The sequence below is a fragment of the Cherax quadricarinatus genome, chromosome 93 (assembly GCF_038502225.1).
Source record: "Cherax quadricarinatus isolate ZL_2023a chromosome 93, ASM3850222v1, whole genome shotgun sequence".
Taxonomy (NCBI): Eukaryota; Metazoa; Arthropoda; class Malacostraca; order Decapoda; family Parastacidae; genus Cherax; species Cherax quadricarinatus.
Genome location: NC_091384.1, coordinates 8,694,895 through 8,719,623, shown reverse-complemented (window position 1 = coordinate 8,719,623; position 24,729 = coordinate 8,694,895). Strand labels below are relative to the sequence as shown.

The 24,729-nt window shown below is 38.4% G+C and overlaps 1 protein-coding gene across 2 annotated transcripts in view; it reads right to left on the bottom strand.

Annotated features, from left to right (window-relative positions):
* LOC128703391 (ankyrin repeat and IBR domain-containing protein 1) overlaps positions 1 to 24,729 on the bottom strand; it is a 119,495-nt gene that overhangs the window by 56,851 nt on the left and 37,915 nt on the right. For both annotated transcript variants that reach the window (XM_053798026.2, XM_070104668.1), the window contains exons 8-14: positions 20,679 to 20,918; positions 16,334 to 16,506; positions 13,481 to 13,700; positions 8,496 to 8,630; positions 6,634 to 6,805; positions 4,798 to 4,940; positions 3,521 to 3,748 (exon numbers count right to left, since the gene is read on the bottom strand). In XM_053798026.2, coding sequence (XP_053654001.2) covers positions 3,521 to 3,748; positions 4,798 to 4,940; positions 6,634 to 6,805; positions 8,496 to 8,630; positions 13,481 to 13,700; positions 16,334 to 16,506; positions 20,679 to 20,918 — 1,311 coding nt within the window. The remainder of the gene's footprint in view (positions 1 to 3,520; positions 3,749 to 4,797; positions 4,941 to 6,633; positions 6,806 to 8,495; positions 8,631 to 13,480; positions 13,701 to 16,333; positions 16,507 to 20,678; positions 20,919 to 24,729) is intronic.

Genomic DNA, 24,729 nt, shown 5'->3' with positions numbered 1-24,729 from the left:
CTTGTGACATTCTTAATGTCATATTTTATTCATTCTAGAGTACAGTGGAACCTCAAATTTCAAACATATCGCTTATCGAACTCTTCGAAAATCAACTGCTTTTTTCGAACCAACTTTGTCCCCATTATCGAACTCGCTCCTTTTATCGAACCGCCAGGTACCAGACCTGTCCGCCAGCCTGCTCTGTCCGTGTCCCCGTGCAGGTGCCGTGAGCCTGTCTGGCTTTGTTGATGCTTGAGTGAACACTAACCTGCAGTCTCATTCAAACGATTAATTCATTGTGTTTAGTGCTTGTGGGACTGTGAAATAAGCTGCCATGGGCCCAAAGAAACTTGCTAGTGGTACCCCTGTGGTAAAGAAAGTAAAAAACACCATAGATGTGAAGTGAGTGGCGAGGATGTGGAAGAGTTGGTGAAGGACCACAGGGAAGAGCTAACCACTGAAGAGCTGGAAGAGCTAACCACTGAAGAGCTGGAAGAGCTAACCAGTGAAAAGCTGGAAGAGCTTCATCTGGAACAGTATCAGACCACAGCTCAGGAACTTGCTTCAGAGGAGGAGGAAGAGGGAGTGGATGAGGTGCCTTCTTCAAAGATTAAGGAGATTTGTGCCAGTGGAATGATGTTCAAATGTTTGTGCAGAAGTACCACCCTGAGCAAGCTGAAACAAGCCATCTTCACAACAAGTTCAGTGACAGAACCATGTTCCATTTTAGGGAAATCTTAGAGGCGCCAGAAACAGAGGACTGTGGGCAATTATTTTGTGAGACAGGGGTCCAGTGACTCTCAAGCTGGTCCTAGTGGCAATAAAAGACAGAGAAGGGAAGTAACCCCAGAGAGGGCTTCTGGTCCTAGTGGCATTAAAAGACAGAGAAGGGAAGTAACCCCAGAGAGGGCTTTGATACCTAAAGTCCTAATAGAGGGGGATTCCCCTGCCAAACACTAACCCCAACTCCCTCTCTCCTCCTCCCTATCTTCCAGATGCCATCACCAATCTTCAATAAAGGTAAGTAAAAATATTATTTTAGATGTTTATTTAAATTTATTAATAATTGTACACTATATTTGTTCTGTGTATGTAAAACTATAATGTAATGATATCTATAAAATGTATTTTTTGTGAATATTTTTGGGTTTCTGGAATGGATTAATTGTATTTCCATTATTTCTTATGGGAAATATTGCTTCGAATTTAGAACTAGCTCCTGGAAAGGATTAAGTTCGAAATTTGAGGCTCCACTGTATATATCATGTTTCTATGTTATTAATATTGTTTATTATGTCATATATGAATTTTGCTAGATAAATAAGCCACAGAGCTGATATTAGTGTCATACTAAGGCACTATCTTGTCCTTTCTCCCAACACAATTCCTAACATACGTAAGAGACAGACCTCTCTGGAACACTTTTTTGAGTGACAGGGGTCCAGTGACTCAAGCTGGTCCTAGTGGCATTAAAAAACAAAGAAGGGAAGTAACCCAGGGTAAGGACTTGGTACCTGAAGTCTTTAAGGAAGGGGATTCCCCTTCCAAACAACTGTAAACTCCTCCACCCTCTCCCCTCCTCCCATCACCTTGTCATCAATAAAGGCAAGTGTGATGTTATTATTGGTTTATTCTTCATGTATCATTGTTTTCTGTGTAGGTAAATGTATATTTCATGTAGAAAACATTTTTTTAATAATTTTGGTTATCTGAAACGGATTAATTAGATTTACATTATTTCTTACGGGGAAAATTAATTCGGAAATCATCAGATTCGGGTTTAATCACTCTCTCTGGAATGGATTAATTACAAAAACCAGGGGTCCACTGTATTAATAAACTGGCATATTTTAATTTTATGTAAAACTGGCCAAATTACTGAATTTTGATCATTTTATTGGGTAGTTGAATGGGCAATTTTTTGGTCTCAATTGACAGAATGGAAGGCATGCTAGAGAAACAACTACAAAACCAGGGTACGGGTGGGGCTTGAACTCGCCCAGACTGCAAACTTTGCTCCAGCGTAATTCTGTAAGTTTTCCATCTCATTTCATACTTTTGGTGTCATTACCTTCAGAAAAAGATTCTCTACCATTTCAGAAAAAATAATTTTTTTTTTTTAAATTTTGGACAATGAGACAAAGTTTCATTTCGAGGTCTGGACAGTGAGAGTGTTAGTGGCTGGTTTTGAGAAGGACCTGCCCAGCATGGGCCAGTAGGCCCGCTGCAGTGTACCTCGATTCTCAACTTTAAAGCCTCTTTTATGCCCTACTCTTCATCAACACATTCATCTCCACACACACTACTCACCCCATTCCTCAACTCCTTTCCAACTCTCTCAATTATAACCTTGTTCACTCCACAACACCACTAATTCCAAAATTTTAAATGTTCACTGATACCGGCACCACACACTGCTCTCCAACATCAGATATCAACAAAAACCTAATCAAACAGGTAATCTCATTTATGTTCACATTAACAAATTAAGCATGAAAACATATAAATCTACCAAGGCAGCTAAATCATAATTTTTTTTTTTTTTTTTTTTTTTTTTCAACAAGTCGGCCGTCTCCCACCGAGGCAGGGTGACCCAAAAAAGAAAGAAAATCCCCAAAAAGAAAATACTTTCATCATCATTCAACACTTTCACCACACTCGCACATTATCACTGTTTTTGCAGAGGTGCTCAGAATACAACAGTCTAGAAGCATAAACATATAAAGATACACAACATATCCCTCCAAACTGCCAATATCCCAAACCCCTCCTTTAAAGTGCAGGCATTGTACTTCCCATTTCCAGGACTCAAGTCCGACTATATGAAAATAACCGGTTTCCCTGAATCCCTTCACTAAATATTACCCTGCTCACACTCCAACAGATCGTCAGGTCCCAAGTACCATTCGTCTCCATTCACTCCTATCTAACACGCTCACGCACGCTTGCTGGAAGTCCAAGCCCCTTACCCACAAAACCTCCTTTACCCCCTCTCTCCAACCCTTTCGAGGACGACCCCTACCCCGCCTTCCTTCCCCTATAGATTTATATGCTTTCCATGTCATTCTACTGTGATCCATTCTCTCTAAATGACCAAACCACCTCAACAACCCCTCTTCTGCCCTCTGACTAATACTTTTATTAACTCCACACCTTCTCCTAATTTCCACACTCCGAATTTTCTGCATAATATTTACACCACACATTGCCATTAATATCTTTGTGAAAGTTACATTACTAACTACTAGTGAAAACTAATTACACCTCTCAATGTATATACACTGAGAGGTGTATGTCTTTCACTGTATATATACTGAGAGGTGTATGTCTGTGTGTATATACTGAGAGGTGAGTGTCTCAGTGTATATACACTAAGAGTTTGCTTTAATTACTATTTTAGGGCCTAAAATATTTTTGACTATTAGTGAAGGGGTTACATGCTGCCTTAATGATCCTAGTGTAGTAGATAGACTTTAAACTCCATTAACTAACCAAACATGAATGACTATGACAACTACTGGTAGGAGCGACAACTCACGTCATCAGCTGGGTCCAGTCCCATAAGGCCAGGCAATCGTCTCTTGCGTGATCTACGAAATGAAGGCGGAGTTTCTGGGGGCAACAGACCTCTACTCACTGCCCGTACAAACTTGTGTCTCCTGCGTCGTGCCAGTAAGGTGGTAGCGATGATCTGTCCTCGTGGCGTCACCAAGTACTGACGAGCAACCATCTCCGATAGCTTCTCCGTAACTTCTTCCAGTTCATTCTAAAATTATAATACACAAAGAATAAGTCACAGCACCATGGCTGGCACAATACATAAGTAACTGCACTCAAAAGAGACAAACTTATGACAATGTTTTGCCCCAACTTCATCCACCAAAAAGCAACAATACTTGAAAATCACCTCATCTCCCTAATGTAACTAAACCAACACTACGTTATACCAAACATAACCAGTTCATCTAACTCCGTCCCTGTTCTTCCAGTCTTCCACAAACTCCCATAGAAAATTAATTACTTATCTTATTCAGTCATATTTCTACCGAAACTAATACTGTCCTGTATCTTCACCCTCTCTGTCAATCGATCCATAAATTGAAGATACTGAGTCAGTTTGAAACTGCTTAAGAAATCCCACTTAACTGAAGATCACTGAATGTATCTGAAGTATTAATGTACACACAAAACTGTACTCTTGTTCACTTAGCTACCTCTCATTTCTGTACATTTAACCCGTAAACGGTCCAAACGTATATATACGTTTTTTCAACATTTGAAAGTATGCAAAAAAAGTAGATCTTCTTTTTGTTTTTTTACATTTGAAAATGTGTAAAAAAACTTTGATCTACTTTTTTTTTTGTTATATTTGAAAATATGTAAAAAACGTAGATCTACTTTTGAAGCACTACACATGTGAACGTAGATCTGCTTGGACCGTTTATGGGTTAAAAACTCCTACTTAATAACCTGTGTGTATTAGAAGTGATCAAGGTCCCAGGACCAAATGTTTTCTAATAAATGTCCTGGTGTTTGCTTACATGCCTTTTTAAACTAAGGAAACATTACACAAATAACCTGCACATAGCAAACTAACACTCACAACGATGTTTCAGTTGAACTGGAGCCATTAACTAGTTAATGGTTCAAGTCGAACCCAAACATCGTCACAAGTCTCAGTCTCTTGTGTGAGGGTTATATGTGTATTTAAATTGCAAGTTTAACTGTTTCTCCTGAATCCCTTCATCAATATGACCCTACTCACACCCCAACATCAAGTCAAACCCAGAAATACACTTGTCTTTAAATTCACACCTGCATGTACTCAAAGATGGTCTTGTTATAGCCGTTATCTTCTAAGTAATAACCATACACATAAGATCCACAGAGGACCCTTCGTGCCTTCAGCAGTTCCTTCACACCCTCTTCAACAAAGCGAGTGCCCTTTTCAACTGCAGCTGAAAAAAGGGAAAACACTATTAGTGAAGAATTTCTAAAAATGTTTAAATATATATACAGTGGTACCTCGGGATACGAACAGCTCAAAACTTGAGCAATTATGTAAGTGTATTTATGTAAGTGCTTTTGTAAGTGTATTTTTGGGGGTCTGAAACAGATTAATCTAATTTACATTATTCCTTATGGGAACAAATTCGTTCGGTATTGCCACTCGAACAGCCTTCTGGAACGAATTAAATTCATATCCCGAGGTACCGCTGTGTTACCAACTCCATAAAAAAGTGGAGAAGAATCCTTCCTCGGTATGTCATGTGTGTTGTAAGAGGCAACTGAAATGCTGGCAGCAAAGTGCTAGTAACACCTTCTAATGAATAAATTACTAAATGCTGGCAGCAAGGTGCTAATAACACCTACTGTATAAATTACTAAATGCTGGGAGCAAGGTGCTAGTAACACTTTCTGTATAAATTATTAAATGCTGACAGCAAGGTCCTAGTAACACCTTCTACTGTACAAATTACTAAATGTAAAAACAAAAGTTTTGTTTCTTCTTCCTCAGGTCACACTACCTTGGTGGGGGATGACCGTTGTGTTAAAAAATAGTATGAAGATTTATATTGCCTTGCATAAACCTGTCGTACAACATCTTAACCCTTTCAGGATCCAGACCCCCAATCTGAAACTTGTCCACAGGGTCCAAGAATCTCCAAAATAAATTTTGTTATTTTTTTCTTGTGAAATGGTAGAGAATCTTTTTTCTGAAGGTAATAAAACAAAAAGTACAAAATTTGATGGAAAATTTACAAAATTATGCTCTCACGAATTTTGCTGTGTCAGTGATATTTATGCATCAGAGATTTTGCCCACTTTGACTCCCATTTTAGGCCAGTTATACATTATTCCAATCGACCAAATTCTTAGTTATTTCACTAGTAATCAACTGTTTCAACTACCCAGCAGTGATCAGAAATTGGTAATTTGTCTAATTTCACACAAAGTTCAAAAAATTCCAATTTCAAAGTAGGGTCCAGACTAAACCACACAGGCATTCATCGCACTAAAATACGTAACATTTCTTCTGTTTATCAGTTACATTTCCTGGTTTTACACATGAATTCCATTTTTATTCTTATTCACACAATGAATTTTTATTCACACCAAAAAATGGAAGATTTACTGTTATTCAATATTGGAATAATTGTATAAATAATATCAGTACATTCGTGAATATACATTAGACCCACCAGCTGATGTGTACTGGAAGTGTGATGTGATTTGTTTATCTTTGAACATCGGCAAAATCTGAACACTTCCGCTACTTTGAGCTCAGTTTCAAGTCATTTTCACTAATAAAACAATATATCTTCCATTCTATCAAATGAGATCAAGAAACCGAGAATACAACTGTAAAAAACATATGAACAAACACTGCAAACTCAGTAATACGGTTTAGTTGTTCTCATTATGCACTGCGTGTTGCAGGATTTGTTTTATGTGGTGCACACTTACCACATACATGTATTCTCTCATATCTAGGCCCAAATTTACAGCTCACAGTTTATGTGAGTGAGCTGAGTTCATGGCGTAGAACTATGGCTTGGACCCTGGCTTCAAAGCAGTTGAACTACGGGACAGACCCCCAAAGGGTTAATACCCGTCATACAACGCATTAACACCTGCCACACAACCCACCTTGACCTTGTTGTTCCTGAGAGGGCAGTGACGTAGCCAGCACTTCCATCTTGTCTCGTGCAGTCTTCAACAAAGGTTCTTCCATTTTCAGAGAATTCTGATGGTTCTTGAATCGTGTATAGTAATGGATGAAGCGATTGAGCTCCTGCATTTGATGATTGCGAACCGTCGCCTGTGTAAACACAGCACTTTCAAGATATGGGTTGAGTCGGTACTCTTATAAAGTCACTGTACACGCTGCAATTTTTTTGAAAATACAATGGAAAGTGTGTTGAAAACTGAATTATGTGTTCTGAGGACTTTTTATGAGCTATTTATTAATCCTTTAACTGTGTCCAACGTACTAGCACTCACCACAGTTGCCAACTAGTGATCATTTTTTTTACCAAATTCAACACGCCATAAAATCATAAGTTTTTATCAGATTGTGATCATTTTAGTCTTATTTGATTCAGAAAGACAAACTCTTATCTAACTGTTTGAAAAATATTTTTTTATTTTTCAAAATCTTCCCACAGTTAACCCTTAAACTGTCGAAATGAAGATCTACGTTCACGTGCTCCAAATGTAGATCTACATTTTTTTATATGCTTTCAAATGTAAAAAAATAAGGTAGGTCTACATAGATCTACATTTGGATAGTTTAAGGGTTATACGGTTAATTGTATTTAAAAAATTGAGGTATCTAAAAGAACTTTATGAGAGCTCTGAGTGTATAATATTATCTTTATGACCAGATGAAGCTCTATTTTGAGTGCTATCAAATTAAAGTTCTACTCAGAAAGCTGGCAAAATTAAAGCTCTATTCTGAAAGTCATCCCAATGCTAGAGCTAGAGTTTGTCACAGCCACACTGGTGGGAGATTCATCTGTAAAAACTTGAGTTTGTGGTCACAGTGGTGCCTATCCTAACCTTTCTATGGTGTATAAATATACCTAGTTGGATAAATCTTATTGTAGCCAGCTGGCCCAGTGGATAATGCACCGGTCTGGAGTTTTATGACTCATTCCTCCCAAGTTTAATCCCCACCTGTACCCTGGTTTTCTTGAAGTAAGTTTGTTATGGTCAGTCTCTCAGCTCTGAGAAGTGTTCAGCTCCATCCTCTTGAACAATGTTCAAGACAACAGAGGTGAACAGACACCTAAGTGTTACCCATGTGTCTCCCTGATCTACTGGTCACTAAACCATAACTTTATTATAATACAACATGAAATTAGCTTGATTCTGAAAGTGGTCAAGATATTAAACAAAACTCTTCCATGTCTTGCACATATTAAATCATAATGTAATGAAAAAATATATTAAAACCTCTGTATTATACCATCACATAACCTATCACAAGAACAAGGCACCTCATAACTCTTTAGTGTCTGAGAAATGTTAAAAAACATTTTAATGATCTTCCATAGGAAAGTGGAAAAGAATTCTTCCTCCGGAAGCCGTGCGTGTCATAAGAGGCGACTAACATGCCGGGAGCAAGGGCCTAGTAACCCCTTCTCCTGTATACATTACTAAATTTAAAAAGAGAAACTTTCGTTTTTCTTTTTAGGCCACCCTGCCTTGGTGGGATACCGCCAGTAAGCTAAAAAAATGAATGATAAAATATTGTATAATCACAAGAACAAGGCATCTCAGAGCTCTTCAATGCCTGATAAATATTAAGAATTTGGATAAGTCTACCCGAAATGCCTAGGCATGCTATTACCCTCTGTAATTAATATTTTATATGTAAACCAACGAAATTAAGGAAATAAACATTTGCATTTTCATTTTTCATTTCAAGAAAGGTTATAATCATGAGAGTATAAGATAAGAGAGAGAGAGAAAGAGAGAAAGGGAGAGAGAGAGAGACACACACACACCTCAGACAAGAGCACTCCCAGCTTCTCATCAGCTTTACTCTGAGCATCAAAACGGTTACACCTGAAGTATCCTCCAGTAGCTGACGAATGTTTCTTCCAGCTCTCCAGACACACCCAACAGAAGTCAAACTTACACTGAAACAAACAATATTATTATACTTACTGCCAAGTATACTTGACACAGTATACTGAGAGCAGTTTACAAAAGCATACACTATATATACTTAAACAGTATTATTAATCAACTTGTTGGTTTTTCTAAACTATTAATTCACATCCTCTCGAACACCAAATTTCTGGCATTTTGATGCAGCAATTTCTTCAAAAGGGAAGTACACTTGATACATGTATTAACACTGTAGTAAGCCTACTGGCCCATACTAGGCAGGTCCTTCTCTAAACCAAACATTCCCACCCACCCACTTGTACAACCTTGCACCAAAGTTATCCATGAATTTTCTTCAATACATCAGTTAGTAATTAAACCCAGTCCTTTTCTCTCATATATTTGTCTAATATCTTTCTAAACCTAGCCAAGATAATAGCTTCTATTACCCTAGCTGGCAGTAAACTTAGCCAAGATCATAGCTCCTATTACCCTAGCTGGTAGTAAACTTAGCCAAGATCATAGCTCCTATTACCCTAGCTGGTAGTAAACTTAGCCAAGATCATAGCTCCTATTACCCTAGCTGGTAGTAAACCTAGCCAAGATAATAGCTCCTATTACCCTAGCTGGTAGTAAACCTAGCCAAGATCATAGCTCCTATTACCCTAGCTGGTAGTAAACCCAGCCAAGATCATAGCTCCTATTACCCTAGCTGGTAGTAAACCTAGCCAAGGTCATAGTTTATATTACCCTAGCTGGTAGTAAACCTAGCCATGATCATAGCTCCTATTACCCTAGCTGGTAGTAAACCCAGCCAAGATCATAGCTCCTATTACCCTAGCTGGTAGTAAACCTAGCCAAGGTCATATATTACCCTAGCTGGTAGTAAACCCAGCCAAGATCATAGCTCCTATTACCCTAGCTGGCAGTAAACCCAGCCAAGATCATAGCTCCTATTACCCTAGCTGGTAGTAAACCCAGCCAAGATCATAGCTCCTATTACCCTAGCTGGTAGTAAACCCAGCCAAGATCATAGCTCCTATTACCCTAGCTGGTAGTAAACCTAGCCAAGGTCATATATTACCCTAGCTGGTAGTAAACCCAGCCAAGATCATAGCTCCTATTACCCTAGCTGGCAGTAAACCCAGCCAAGATCATAGCTCCTATTACCCTAGCTGGCAGTAAACCCAGCCAAGATCATAGCTCCTATTACCCTAGCTGGTAGTAAACCCAGCCAAGATCATAGCTCCTATTACCCTAGCTGGTAGTAAACCCAGCCATGATCATAGCTCCTATTACCCTAGCTGGTAGTAAACCCAGCCAAGATCATAGCTCCTATTACCCTAGCTGGTAGTAAACCCAGCCAAGGTCATAGCTCCTATTACCCTAGCTGGTAGTAAACCCAGCCAAGATCATAGCTCCTATTACCCTAGCTGGTAGTAAACCCAGCCAAGGTCATAGCTCCTATTACCCTAGCTGGTAGTAAACCTAGCCAAGGTCATAGCTCCTATTACCCTAGCTGGTAGTAAACCCAGCCAATGTCATAGCTCCTATTACCCTAGCTGGTAGTAAACCTAGCCAAGGTCATAGCTCCTATTACCCTAGCTGGTAGTAAACCCAGCCAAGGTCATAGCTCCTATTACCCTAGCTGGCAGTAAACCCAGCCAAGATCATAGCTCCTATTACCCTAGCTGGTAGTAAACCCAGCCAAGATCATAGCTCCTATTACCCTAGCTGGTAGTAAACCTAGCCAAGGTCATAGCTCCTATTACCCTGCCTGGCAGACTGTGCCACTCATCGACAGCTCTGTCTGAAAATCAATACTGACCTACATTCTCTCTAAATCTAAATTTATCTAATTTAAATCCATTATCTCTGGTTCCTATTTGATTCAACATCCTCAGCACTTTATGTATATAGATTTTCTTTATGCCCATACACTCATATACTTCAACGATTACTTTACAATTATAGGTCACTACGTACAGGGAAGTAGAAATAAGTGATTCTCTGTACATATTGACCTCCACAACAGAAGGTCAAAATACTGAGAGGCCCTCTCCCTCTCACTAGTTTGTTCATAAGTACAGCCTCTCCTTACTTAATTATGAAGTTCCGTTCCTAAGACCATGTCAGTAAACGAATTCATCACTATAATGGTAGTGGGTTTGTGTCAAATATCTTTGACGTGCTGTTGGAGTGTGAGCAAAGTAACATTTATGAAGGGATTCAGGGAAACCGGCAGGCCGGACTTGAGTCCTGGAGATGGGAAGTACAGTGCCTGCACTCTGAAGGAGGGGTGTTAATGTTGCAGTTTAAAAACTGTAGTGTAAAGCACCCTTCTGGCAAGACAGTGATGGAGTGAATGATGGTGAAAGTTTTTCTTTTTCGGGCCACCCTGCCTTGGTGGGAATCGGCCAGTGTGATAATAAAATAATAAAATCTTTGATATTATTTTCATGTCACCTTTGTACCATTTATAACATTTCTGGTATATTTTTAAATGTACTGTATGTTGTAATAAACAGAATAGAGGAAATCGGCTCTAGTATACATCATTTAGGCATGCATACTGGTCAGAGAGCCCGTCGTAAGTCTGAGGTGTCAGTAAACGAGTATGTCGCTAAGTGAGGAGAGGTTGTACTGACCTCTCACATCTGGAGGTCAAAATGTTGAGAGGACCTCTCCCTCTCACTAGTTCATTTGTGAGTCTTGACCTCATGAATACCACAGACCTAGGCTAAAGTTCTGCCAGTAACAATGATTATATAGATGTTTAATAATAGAGAGTTGATGATCTTTAATTGTTTTTTGCATGTCCGCCGAGACAGTAACCCAGAAATGAGGAAATGTATGCAGTGTCAGGAAACAAGGAAATGTATTCAATGTTAGGAAATGTATGTATTGTAAGGAAATGTATTCAGTGTTAGGAAATGTATTCAGTGTTAGGAAATGTATTCAGTGTTAGGAAATGTATGTATTGTAAGGAAATGTATTCAGTGTTAGGAAATGTATTCAGTGTTAGGAAATGTATGTATTGTAAGGAAATGTATTCAGTGTTAGGAAATGTATTCAGTGTTAGGAAATGTATGTATTGTTAGTAAATGTAGCAATGATACTGCTATAATTCTAATGTTATAATTCTAATGCTATAATAATAATAATATCTTTATTTCTACCAGTACATGTACAAGGTATACCAGTACATGTACAAGGTATACCAGTACATGTACAAGGTATACCAGTACATGTACAAGGTATACCAGTACATGTACAAGGTATACAGATCATAGCTGACATCAGTGACATACTACTATATAGAAAGTCGCTTGTTATGCTGAGCATTTCCCGCAAATTAGGTCAATTTTGTCCTGGAATGCAACCCACACCAGTCCACTAACACCCAGGTACCTATTTTTTCCCAAAGGGTGAACAAGGAAAACTGATGTAAGGAAACATGCCCAATGTTTTCACCCTCACCAGGAATTGAACCCGGACTGTGTGAATCTAGAGCTTTTGCCACTAGGCAAATTCTAATGTTATAATTCTAATGCTATAATTTTATAATATAACAATGATATAGAATGAATTTTACTAGTAAGATCAATAATTTCATTTACAGAAACATTACAGTTTATACAGGAGCTTTATAAGAGAGTTTGGGCTGCGTATCAAGACCAAACAAACCAGGCAACGAGTGGGGTTCAAACCCATGGCAAGAGTGTCCTGAACAGATAAAAACAGTAAAAAAACTCACATTTATAAATTATGTATTATTAGCAAAAAAAACAGGTAATTAATACACAAATAACCTGGAGATAAGAGAGTGAAACTCAGGAGGAAGTTTCAGTCCAACCTGGAACATTAACTAGTCACACAACAGTGAGAAGATAAGGGTGCTAGAAAATACACAAGGGGGGAGGGTAGAATGGGAGGATAATAAAATACATGGATTAGGAAGCTGCAAAATTGAAAGGTTTGACTGAAGACACACCAGATAAGATGACAAATTAAAGGGTTCAACTGTAGTCACACACAAGAATGTGCCTTGGAACATTTTATGGAGTAACACACAAAAAAATATACCTAGAAACACTTCATGTAGTAACACACAAAAACATACCTTGGAACACTTCATGTGGTTGCAACCTTCGTTCTTCTGGATGGGACTCTTGCAGTTAGGACACTTCCTGTAGCAAGAACTTACCTTGGAACACTTCATGTGGTTGCAACCTTCGTTCTTCTGGATGGGACTCTTGCAGTTGGGACACTTCCTGTAGCAAGAACTTACCTTGGAACACTTCATGTGGTTGCAACCTTCATTCTTCTGGATGGGACTCTTGCAGTTGGGACACTTCCTGTAGCAAGAACTTACCTTGGAACACTTCATGTGGTTGCAACCTTCATTCTTCTGGATGGGACTCTTGCAGTTGGGACACTTCCTGTAGCAAGAACTTACCTTGGAACACTTCATGTGGTTGCAACCTTCGTTCTTCTGGATGGGACTCTTGCAGTTGGGACACTTCCTGTAGCAAGAACTTACCTTGGAACACTTCATGTGGTTGCAACCTTCGTTCTTCTGGATGGGACTCTTGCAGTTGGGACACTTCCCGTAGTAAGAACTTACCTTGGAACACTTCATGTGGTTGCAACCTTCATTCTTCTGGATGGGACTCTTGCAGCTGGGACACTTCCTGTAGCAAGAACTTACCTTGGAACACTTCATGTGGTTGCAACCTTCATTCTTCTGGATGGGACTCTTGCAGTTGGGACACTTCCTGTAGCAAGAACTTACCTTGGAACACTTCATGTGGTTGCAACCTTCATTCTTCTGGATGGGACTCTTGCAGTTAGGACACTTCCTATAGCAAGAACTTACCTTGGAACACTTCATGTGGTTGCAACCTTCATTCTTCTGGATGGGACTCTTGCAGTTGGGACAAGGCTTGGAGTTGGTTACCAGCCAGAGGAAGTTAGCAGCATCTTCAGTCTCACCGGAGCTGATGCGGAGTTCTTCCGGCTTAATTTCTGCCACTTTACTTTGCCACTCCAGCCATTGTTCACACCCTGAGGGAGAGTGAGCCTCACCAAGACACTCCCTGAAATAAATGTACTCATAACAATTTTATTACCAACAAACTTATTGTTAAAAAATTTATTACCAACAAACTCACTGTTAAAAATCTTTTTAAAGAAAATGTGTAACAAGAGAATGTGCAACAAGAGAATGTGTAACAAGAGAATGTGTAACAAGAGAATGTGTAACAAGAGAATGTGTAACAAGAGAATGTTTGGTGCTTGCTTGGTCAACCAGGTTGTTGCTGCCAGTGTGCTACAAGCCTACACATCCATCACAGCCTGGTTGATCCACCAATCACGAACATTTCACGAGTCATTCTCCTACATTCTCATCATTATATTTTTCACGAGACCATAAGAAAGAACACTGGGGTAGGCCTACTGGCCCACAGCTATCATAGGACTACAGCTATTATACAATTAGATCTATTAAAATGTTTGTGATGTTACAGGAATGTTACCATGATGTACAGTGTAAGGAATGTTACAGTGATGTACAGTGAAGCCCAGGATAAATTATCACTGGAAATGGTATTTCTGCTTCCAACTGTTTTGATACTAGTTGATTAATAAATGTTGGCAGCAAGGTGCTAGTAACACCTTCTATTGTATTAACTACTAGATGCTAGGAGAAAGGTGCTAGTAACACTTACTGTATAAACTACTAGATGCTAGAAGGTGCTAGTAACACCTTCTATTGTATAAACTACTAGATGCTAGGAGAAAGGTGCTAGTAACACTTACTGTATAAACTACTAGATGCTAGAAGGTGCTAGTAACACCTATTGTATAAACTACTAGATGCTAGAAAGAAGGTGCTAGTAACACTTACTGTATAAACTACTAGATGCTAGAAGGTGCTAGTAACACTTTCTACTGTATAAACTACTAGATGCTAGGAGGAAGGTGCTAGTAACACTTACTGTATAAACTACTAGATGCTAGAAGGTGCTAGTAACACTTTCTACTGTATAAACTACTAGATGCTAGGAGGAAGGTGCTAGTAACACTTACTGTATAAACTACTAGATGCTAGAAGGTGCTAGTAACACCTTCTACTGTATAAACTACTAGATGCTAGGAGGAAGGTGCTAGTAACTCCTAAATGTAAAAAGAAGAAAAACTTTCATATGATACTTGTAAGGTCACTCTGCCTCAGTAGGAGATAGCCGGGGTGTTGAAAAACCTATCTTTGATGTACCTTTGACAGGTTTCCAGAGTTTTGCTACTCCTGCAGCCTAGCCCAGGGCCAAGCTTGTCTGGCACTTCCTTGATCAACCAGGCTGTTGCTGTGAGTAGCTTGCTGCCCCCATATTCTTCACAGCCTGTTTGATCTTGCACAGGTAAGACTACAAAGTGTAACTGTGGTATCAGCAGGCTGGTGTAGGCCTATATGCCACTAGCAGCACTTTTTTTTTAACAAAACGGTTGTCTCCCACTAAAGTAGGGTGAACCTAATGAAGAAACACCTTCACCATCATTCACTCTATCACTGTCTTGCCAGAGAAGTGCTGACACTACAGGACAGATGACCCTGCAAATTGTAAATATCACCACCTCTCCTTCAACATACAGGCACTGTACTTCTCACCACCACCCCTCCAACATACAGGCACTGTCCTTCCCACCACCACCACCACCACCATCACCACCCCTCCTTCAGAGTGCAGGAACTATACTTCCCACCACCACTACCACCATCACCACCCCTCCTTCAGAGTGCAAGCACTGTACTTCCCACCTCCAGGACTCAGGGCCAGTTAACCAGTTTCCCCTGAATCCCTTCTCAAGATGTTATTGTCCTCACACTCCAACAGTACATCAAATCCCAAAAACCATTTGCCCCCATCCACTCCTGCCTAGTATGCTCAAACATGCCTGCTGGATGTCCTAGAAGCAATATACCTTCATAAATGTTATACCAACACTACATGTATGTTCCTATATATCAACACAACATACATATCTTGCTATACTAACACTACATTCTTCTTTCTTTCAACAAACCGGCAGTATCCCACCACAGCAGGGTGGCCCAAAAAGAAAAACTAAAATTTCTCTTAACTTTAGTAATGTATACAGGAGAAGGGGTTACTCGCCCCTTGCTCCAGGCATTTTAACCGCCTCTTACAACACGCCGCATGGCTTATGGAGGAAGAATTCTGTTCCACTTCCCCACGGAGATAAGAGGAAATAAACAAGAATAAGAACTAGTAAGAAAATAGAAGAAAACTCAGAGGGGTGTATATATATATATATGCTTGTACATGCATGTGTAGTGTGACCTAAGTGTAAGTAGAAGTAGCAAGATGTACCTGAAATCTTGCATGTTTATGAGACAGAAAAAAGACACCAGTAATCCTACCGTCATGCAAAACGAATACAGGCTTCCGTTTTACACTCATTTGGCAGTACGGTAGTACTTCCATGGGTGGTTGCTGTCTACCAACCTACTACCTACACTAACACTACATATATGTTCCTATATACCAACTCTACATATATATGTTACTACATCAACAATACAATAAATTCCCCCCTTAAAAACACTTGTCTGATACAACTTATCACTTCATACAAACATAATTAAACTAATAACCCATAAAGTTACTTTTCCAAAGTGAATTAAAAGGCACAGTTTCAACATCCTTACCAGCAAAAAAAATGGCCATTGCCGCAGTCGACGGCGTGAGAGGTCTTCGGGGGCGGCTTAGTGTTGGGGAAATAAAAGGGTTGTGTTTCCAGTTCAGCCTCGGGGAACTTGACGGCCCTGCCGCAGCCGGGCAGCGGGCACCACTTGATGGTCTTGTTACGCTCCACGAATGCCTGAAATGTTCATATGTTCCTTTATTACTCCAAGATAATAAGCAGAAATTAGACATGTGAACAACACCTGTGTATCTGTACCATGTACAACACCTGTATATCTGTACCCTGAACAACACTGCATATCTGTACCATGTACAATACCTGTGTATCCATTCCTTGTACAACACCTGCATGTACCTTATACAACACCTGCATATCTGTACCCTGAACAACAATGCATATCTGTACCCTGAACAACAATGCATATCTGTACCATGTACCTGTGTATCCATTCCTTGTACAACACCTGCATGTACCTTATACAACACCTGTGTATCTGTACCCTGAACAACACCTGCATATCTGTACTTTGTAGACCAAACAAAGCAAACACTGTCACTTCTTTCTACAATATGCAATGTTTAGTTTACACATATTAAAATACTGATAAGGTGTAAGGTGTTGGGAGCAGTAAGAGAATTAAAACCTATGTTGTGCATGTCAATTGTCTTTTGTTTGTTGTTGTTGTTGCTGGGGACCTTAGAGAGAGAGCATTTGTTATTGTTACTCTGGCCTTCATTTACCCTACAACCACAACGTAAACACAAAAGGGACGTCCCAATGTGCACTCTGTGTATACTGGTACAGACTTAATGTCTTGCCCAGCTATGGTGCTGATGTAGTCACTGCTGCCGCAAATGTTCACAAAGTAATCCACTCCTTTACAAAGATTTTTTTCGTTAATTCAGTCATTTACGAAGATTTAATTTGGTCATTTACAATTTTTCTAATTTAATAATTTACAAAGATTTTTTCATTAATTCAGTCATTTACAAAGATTTTTTTTCATTAATTCAGTCATTTATAAAGATTTTTTCATCAGTTCAATCATTTACAAAGATTTTTTCATTAATTCAGTCATTTACAAAGATTTAATTTATTCAGTAATTTGTTAATTAAGTAATTTTGGAATATTTAATTAATTCAATTAATATTTAGAAAGGTTCCTAACACCAACTGAATAATAATAATACGTAATAATACAGCCTCTCCTCACTTAGCAACATACTTATTGCACTTAAAACCAGCTCTCTGACCAGTATGCAGACATAAATAATGTATATTAGAGTTGATTTCCTCTATTCCATTTATTAAAATACAGTCTCTTTTCACTAACTAACAGAGTTCCATCCCTAAGACCACGTCGGTAAAGGAATTCGTCGCTAATTGAGGAATCATCCCTTACTGATACTTCAAAAGTGTCACCACCCGAAATTAAAACATTCAGTTTTGTGTTTGCTGTGAAAATTCTTCCAATCCATTCATTATTAATGGTAATACAACATGAAATAGGTCAATAACTTACCTCCGAGATATTCCAGTAAACGCGCGCATGGCTGATTACTTGGGAAAAAAAAATTCCAGAAAATTGCACTTTTTTCAGTCTTTGCATAGGATAAGAGTGATCTTCTATAGTTACCCTTCAGGCATAAAATGCATAACATTTTCTGTAATGGTTGTGGTCATTTTTTTTTTTTATCCCTCCCTGCCCTTCTCTGCTGCCCACTCCTCAATACTTCTCCATATAATGTCATTTTCATTAATTTAGATGTCTTTACCATGCTTCTATGTTATTTATGTTATACCTAATGTTATTCTGCAATAAATATTAGTATAATAGTATAATTACACAATATTTTTTAGTGTTGCAAGGCACACCCCTCTGTGCATCATGGCGAGAGACTGATCATGTCTTCTCCCTCTCATATAGCTGTGCAATATTTCTCCATACAATGCCAGTTTTTATTAATTTGGGCATCTTTATCATGCTTCTCATTATGTTATACCTAATATTATTCTGGAGTAAATATGGTAGGTAGATAACCTTTATTGATAGTAATAGTAAAATTATTAAATATTTTACAGTGGGGTGAGGTGTCATGGGGAATCATGAGTTACCGAGACACTGTGACACTGCTCGCTTCTTCCTCTGCTATAGCTAGTACCACCCGCTTTGTAACGATGCCAAATGGTGAATTATATATGCATATTAGAAAAATAAAAGAAAAAATAAATAAAAAGTTAACTCCAACTTGATAAACTTAACTGTAACATATTACAGAAAACAATAAAAACATAAAATACACATACAGTACACTCATTATTACCTTAAAATATTTGTAGTCCTAATGTGGGGTGACACAAACCCACTACCATTATAGAGTGTGTCCACAAAAACACTCCCTGATTTCAAACAGGTATAACATGTAACTTTATTGTAATAATCTTTCACAGTTAGTAGCTTCAGATGCAGGATTTCATTCAGTTTCGTGTGGTATAGGGTAGCATTAACCCTTTCAGGGTTCGTGCCGTAGATCTACGGCTTTACGTTCAGGGTCTAAACCGTAGATCTACGCCATGAGCTCAGCTCACTCTGATAAGCTGTGAGCAGTAAATTTGGGCTTAGATATGAGAGAATACATCTATGTGGTATGTGTGCACCACATAAAACAAATCCTGCAGCACACAGTGCATAATAAGAGAAAAAACTGAGACCGTAATTTTCGATTAAAACAGCGACTTTGCAGTGTTTTTTCCTATGTTTTTTATAGTTGTATTTGCACTTTCTTGATTTCATTTGATAGAATGGAAGATATACTACAGAAACAGAGATGATTTTGATTGGTTTTAATACTGGAAATGGCTTGAAATTGAGCTCAAAGTAGCAGAAATGTTAAATTTTTGCCGATGTTCAAGAGTAAACAAATGACCTCACAAGTCTATTACATGACAGCTGGTGGGTCTAATATACATTCACAAATGTGTGTGGTGATATTATTTATACAATTATTACAGTATTGCATAACAGTAAATCTTCTATTTTCTGGTTTGAACAAAAATTCATTATGTGAATAAAAAATCAAAATGGAATTCATTTGTAAAGCCTGAAAACATAAGTAATGAACAGAGGAAATGTTAGTTTAGTGCCAGGAATGCCTGCATTGTGTATTTTGGACCTTATTTTGAAATTGGAATATTTTGAACTTTGCATTAAATTGGCCAAATTACCAATTTCCGGTCACTTTATTTTGTTGTTGAAACAGTTGACTTGGCAATTTCTTGTGCTCAATCGATAGAATAGAAGTAATACTAGTGAAATAGCTAAGAATTTGGTTGACTGGAATACTGTAGTTGCCCTAAAATGGGAGTCAAAGTCGGCAAAATCGCCAATGCATAAATATCACCGACACATCAAAATTCGCAAGAGCATAATTTTGCCAATTTTCCATCAAACTTTGTATTTTTTGTTTTATTAACTTCAGAAAAAGATTCTCTACCATTTCATAAGAAAAAATAACAAAATTATTTTTTGAAAATTCTTGGACCCTGTTGCACACTTTGAAATTTGGCCTCTGGACCCTAAAAGGGTTAAAGGCACTCAATGTGCGCCCCTCTGGTTGCTCAGCAAACATCGATGTGATAGTCCAGTTCGGTCCAGACGCTCTGCAGCATATCTGGTGTTATCATGTGAACTGCTTCAGTGATTGAAATTTTCAGCTCCTTCAGGGTCACAGGTAGTGGTGGTACATAAACTGTGCTCTTCACGTACCCCCACCCTCTGCAAGTGGCCTGCAAAGTCTCTGGACCTAACTGTTTGTGTCTTCTTTCTTCGGGGTTACACGAACAGCACAGTTTACATACCACCACTACCTGCAACCCTGGAAGAGCTGAAAATTTCGATCACTCAAGCAGTTCACATGATAACTCTAGATATGCTGCAGAGCGTCTGGTCCAAACTGGACTATCACATCGATGTTTGCCGAGCAACCAGAGGGGCGCACATTGAGTGCCTTTAATGCTACCTTATACCACATGAAACTGAATGAAATCCTGCATCTGAAGCTACTAACTGTAAAAGATTACAATAAAGTTACATGTTACACCTGTTTAAAATCAGGGAGTGTTTTTGTGGACACCCTGAAGTATGCTCCTCACTTAGCAACGAATTTGTTTACCAATGTGGTCTTAGGAATGGAAATCCATCATTAAGTGAGGAGAGGCTGTATAACAATAACAATACAGTAACAGTAATATAATAATAATATAATATTAATAATAGTAATATAATAATAATAATAATAATACAGTAACAAAAGTAATAATAATAATAATAGAGTACATATACTGACCTGAATATCAAACTGCAGATACTTCCTGGCAATTTCAGGACTGACCATCTTCTCAATAAAGTCCACATCGACCAGAATATTGCATCGTACAGCCGGGCACAGTATGTGGTGTGCCCCACCCTCTTGTATCTTGAGGGTGAGGTAGCTCTCCCAGCATGTAGCACAGAATTGGTGTTCACAGCTTGTTCCTCCGTGTTCTTCAAGCTCCCATGCTCGCATCTCTCCGTAACATATTGAACACTGGAAAAATGTGTATATCACACTATACCTATATGAAAAATGTTATACATACAGGAAGAACACTATACCTATATGAAGAACACTATACCTATATGAAGAACACTATACCTACATGAACAACACTACCTACATGAAGAACACTATACCTACATGAACAACACTATACCTACATGAAGAATACTACAGTGCCCACAGTGACACAATGTTATGGTGAACACACCACTACTGAGCCTCTCAGCTTATTCCTTGTCTGGGATAAGCTCCTCTCACTTTGTAATGATGCCAAATGTTGATTTTTAATAAATCAGCAAAAAATAAAAAAAAAATGAAAAAATTGCTGAAAATTCACTACAGCCACACGGGGTTATCCTACCTGTGGCGTCATCATGAGAAATGTTGTAGTGGCTATAATTTGTTGTAGAAACATTGTACAAATGTTGTAGTGACTATAATTAATTGTAGAAAAATTGCTAGACTGTTAAACTATTTTTCTACAAGCTAAATTCAATTTTCGATTTTTTTTATTTTTTCGTACCCTGCCCAAGCATGCAGCCTAGACCCCCTTTACCTGTCCTTTGAAATTATTTTTATTTTTATTTTTATTTATTTTTTTTTTATTATCACACCGGCCGATTCCCACCAAGGCAGGGTGGCCCGAAAAAGAAAAACTTTCACCATCATTCACTCCATCACTGTCTTGCCAGAAGGGTGCTTTACAAAAATCAAGTATTTTGGCTACTTTGAGTTCAATTTCAATTTCAGGCTCAACGTCTACCTACTGAGGCTCACAGGACCCTATGTCCAGCTCTTATCCAATGCTATATAGATTATTCTTGCTCTTCATGGTACCCTGTCTTAACAAAACAAACTGAAAGATAGACTACAAATCAGCCAGAACAAAATGGTAAGATTCATCCTGGACCTGGGACCAAGAGAACATGTAGGCCAGGATGAATTACAACAATTGGATATGCTGAATTGTTGAAGACAGTAATACAAATGAAGTTAAATAACGTTTATAAAATTGCTCACAAACGTTGTCCAGAATATCTTGCTGCCAAGTTTGTCAAGGCTGGGAATCAAAGTAATTATAGAACTACGGGAAGGGAGAACAACTTTGTAGTGCCCACAGTCAGTGGCCAGGCTTCGAAAACCTTTTATTGTACAGCAATAAAGGAATGGAACGAATTGCCTGCACATGTCAAAGCCAGTCATAGCATGAGCCAGTTCAAGAAGAGAGCCAAAAGGTAACTAATGAATGTAGCTACAGAGGGGGAGAGTGACTTCTTGTATAAGTAACATACATGTACCTATTACTGTAACATTCATGTACCTATTACTGTAACATTCATGTACCTATTACTGTAACATTCATGTACCTATTACTGTAACATTCATGTACCTATTACTGTAACATTCATGTACCTATTACTGTAACATTCATGTACCTATTACTGTAACATACATGTACCTATTACTGTAACATTCATGTACCTATTACCGAGATCTGACCCAATCTTTAATGTTAATGTAAATAACTCAGTTTACCTTATTCCTAGTATATCTCCTTGTATTGTAACTGATGTTTACAGAGTTGAGTTACTTAGCTGCTTTAACTGTTAAGGTTTAAATAAAATATTACAAGGACTCCACTGTAAATAAATTACTTTGGCTGACTTTTTTGGGTTATCCTGGTGGGTAGTCTACACATACAGTGGACCCCCGCATAACGATTACCTCCGAATGCGACCAATTATGTAAGTGTATTTATGTAAGTGCGTTTGTACGTGTATGTTTGGGGGTCTGAAATGGACTAATCTACTTCACAATATTCCTTATGGGAATAAATTCGGTCAGTACTGGCACCTGAACATACTTCTGGAGTGAAAAAATATCGTTAACCGGGGGTCCACTGTATGCTGCTATGTATGAAAATTTATGTAACTGTGTACCTGTACCTGAATAAACTTACTTCCAGTCCTGAATCCAATCAAAATCATCTCTATTTTAGTAATATGCCTTTCATTCTATCAAATAAAACTGAGGATAAAACCATAAAAACCATACAAAATACACTGTAAACCTGAAATTCTAAACCATACACATGGTCACAGTTTTGTTTTTCCCATCTTGCACTACATGCTGCAGGATTTTTTTTATATTATGCACACTCACCACATAGACCCATTCTCTCATATCTAGGCCAAAATTTACCACTCAAAGCTTATCAGAGTAAGCTGAGTTCATCACGAAATTCTATGTGATGGACCCTGAACTCAAAGCCGCGATACTATGACACGGACCCCAAAAGGGTTCAATATCCAAGTTGCACCAAAACACTGCCATTAGTTTCATTCTCCTCTATATGAGTAATTAACATCCTGTAACTTTCACTGTATAGTAAAGATGACAGCCATCTGGGATATCAGATTTAAAATATATGGTATCATTAACCCTTTCATTGTCGGTCCCCTATCACAGCTTTGAAGCCAGTGTCAGTTCCACAGTACAGGTCCATATCCCTTTATCCGAAATTCTGAAATTAAAAAAGTTCTGAAAACTGAAGTTTTTTCATGGCGTGCAGAGTGTCAGTCATCTCAGTGCCGACACGTGGTGGCAAGACCCAGTACTGACACCCAGAGTGACAGGGAAAATTCAAAACAATACTGGCCCCAAGGGTTTCGGATAAAGGGATGTGGACCTGTGCAACACCATGAGCTCAGCTCACTCGTACAAGCTTTGAGCAATAAATTTAGGCCTAGATATGAGAGAATATGTCTGTGTGGTAAATGTGCACCATGTAAAAAAAATCCTGCAGCATGCAGTGCATAAGAAAAGAACTGACTGTGTTTTTGGTTTAAAATAGTGATTTTGCGGTGTATTTTCGTATGGTTTTTATGACTGTATTCTTGTATTTTATATAGCCGGACTTGAGTCCTGGAAATGGGAAGTACAATGCCTGCACTCTAAAGGAGGGGTTTTGGGATATTAGCAGTTTGGAGGGATATGTTGTGTATCTTTATACATATATGCTTCTAAACTGTTGTGTTCTGAGCACCTCTGCAAAAACAGTGATTATGTGTGAGTGTGGTGAAAGTGTTGAATGATGATGAAAGTATTTTCTTTTTGGGGATTTTCTTTCTTTTTGGGTCACCCTGCCTCGGTGGGAGACGGCCGACTAGTTGAAAAAAAAAAAAAAAAATCTTGATTTCTTGATCTCACTTGATAGAATGGAAGATATATTACAGAAATAGGGAAAATTCTGACTGGTTTCAGGACTGAAAGTAGCTTAAAACTGAGGTCAAAGCAGCAAATTGTTCAATTTTTGCCGATATTCCAGAGTACACAAATGATGTTACGTGTCCAGTATGCGTCCAACTGGGTAGTCTAATACCCATTTAAGAATGCACTGATATTATTTATACAATTATTACAATAATGCATTAGACTGCATAACAGTAAATCTTCTATTTTTTGTATGAATAAAAATTCCAAATAAAAAGCAAGTGCAATATATTAGGGGCCCAGAGGTAACATGACTAAGGAACAGAGGAAATGTTTATTTAGTGCCAGGAATGTCTACATTGTTTATTCTGGACCCTATTTTCAAATTGGCAATTGTTGAATTTTGTATGAAATTGCCCAAATTACTATTTCTGATCACTTTATTGGGTTGTTGAAATAGGCAAATGGGCAGTTTTTTGTACTCAATCAACAGAATAGAAGGAATACTTGAAAAATAGCTATGAGTTTGGTGGACTGGAACAATGGAATTGGCCAAAAATAGGGAGTAAAATGGGCAAAATTTCCA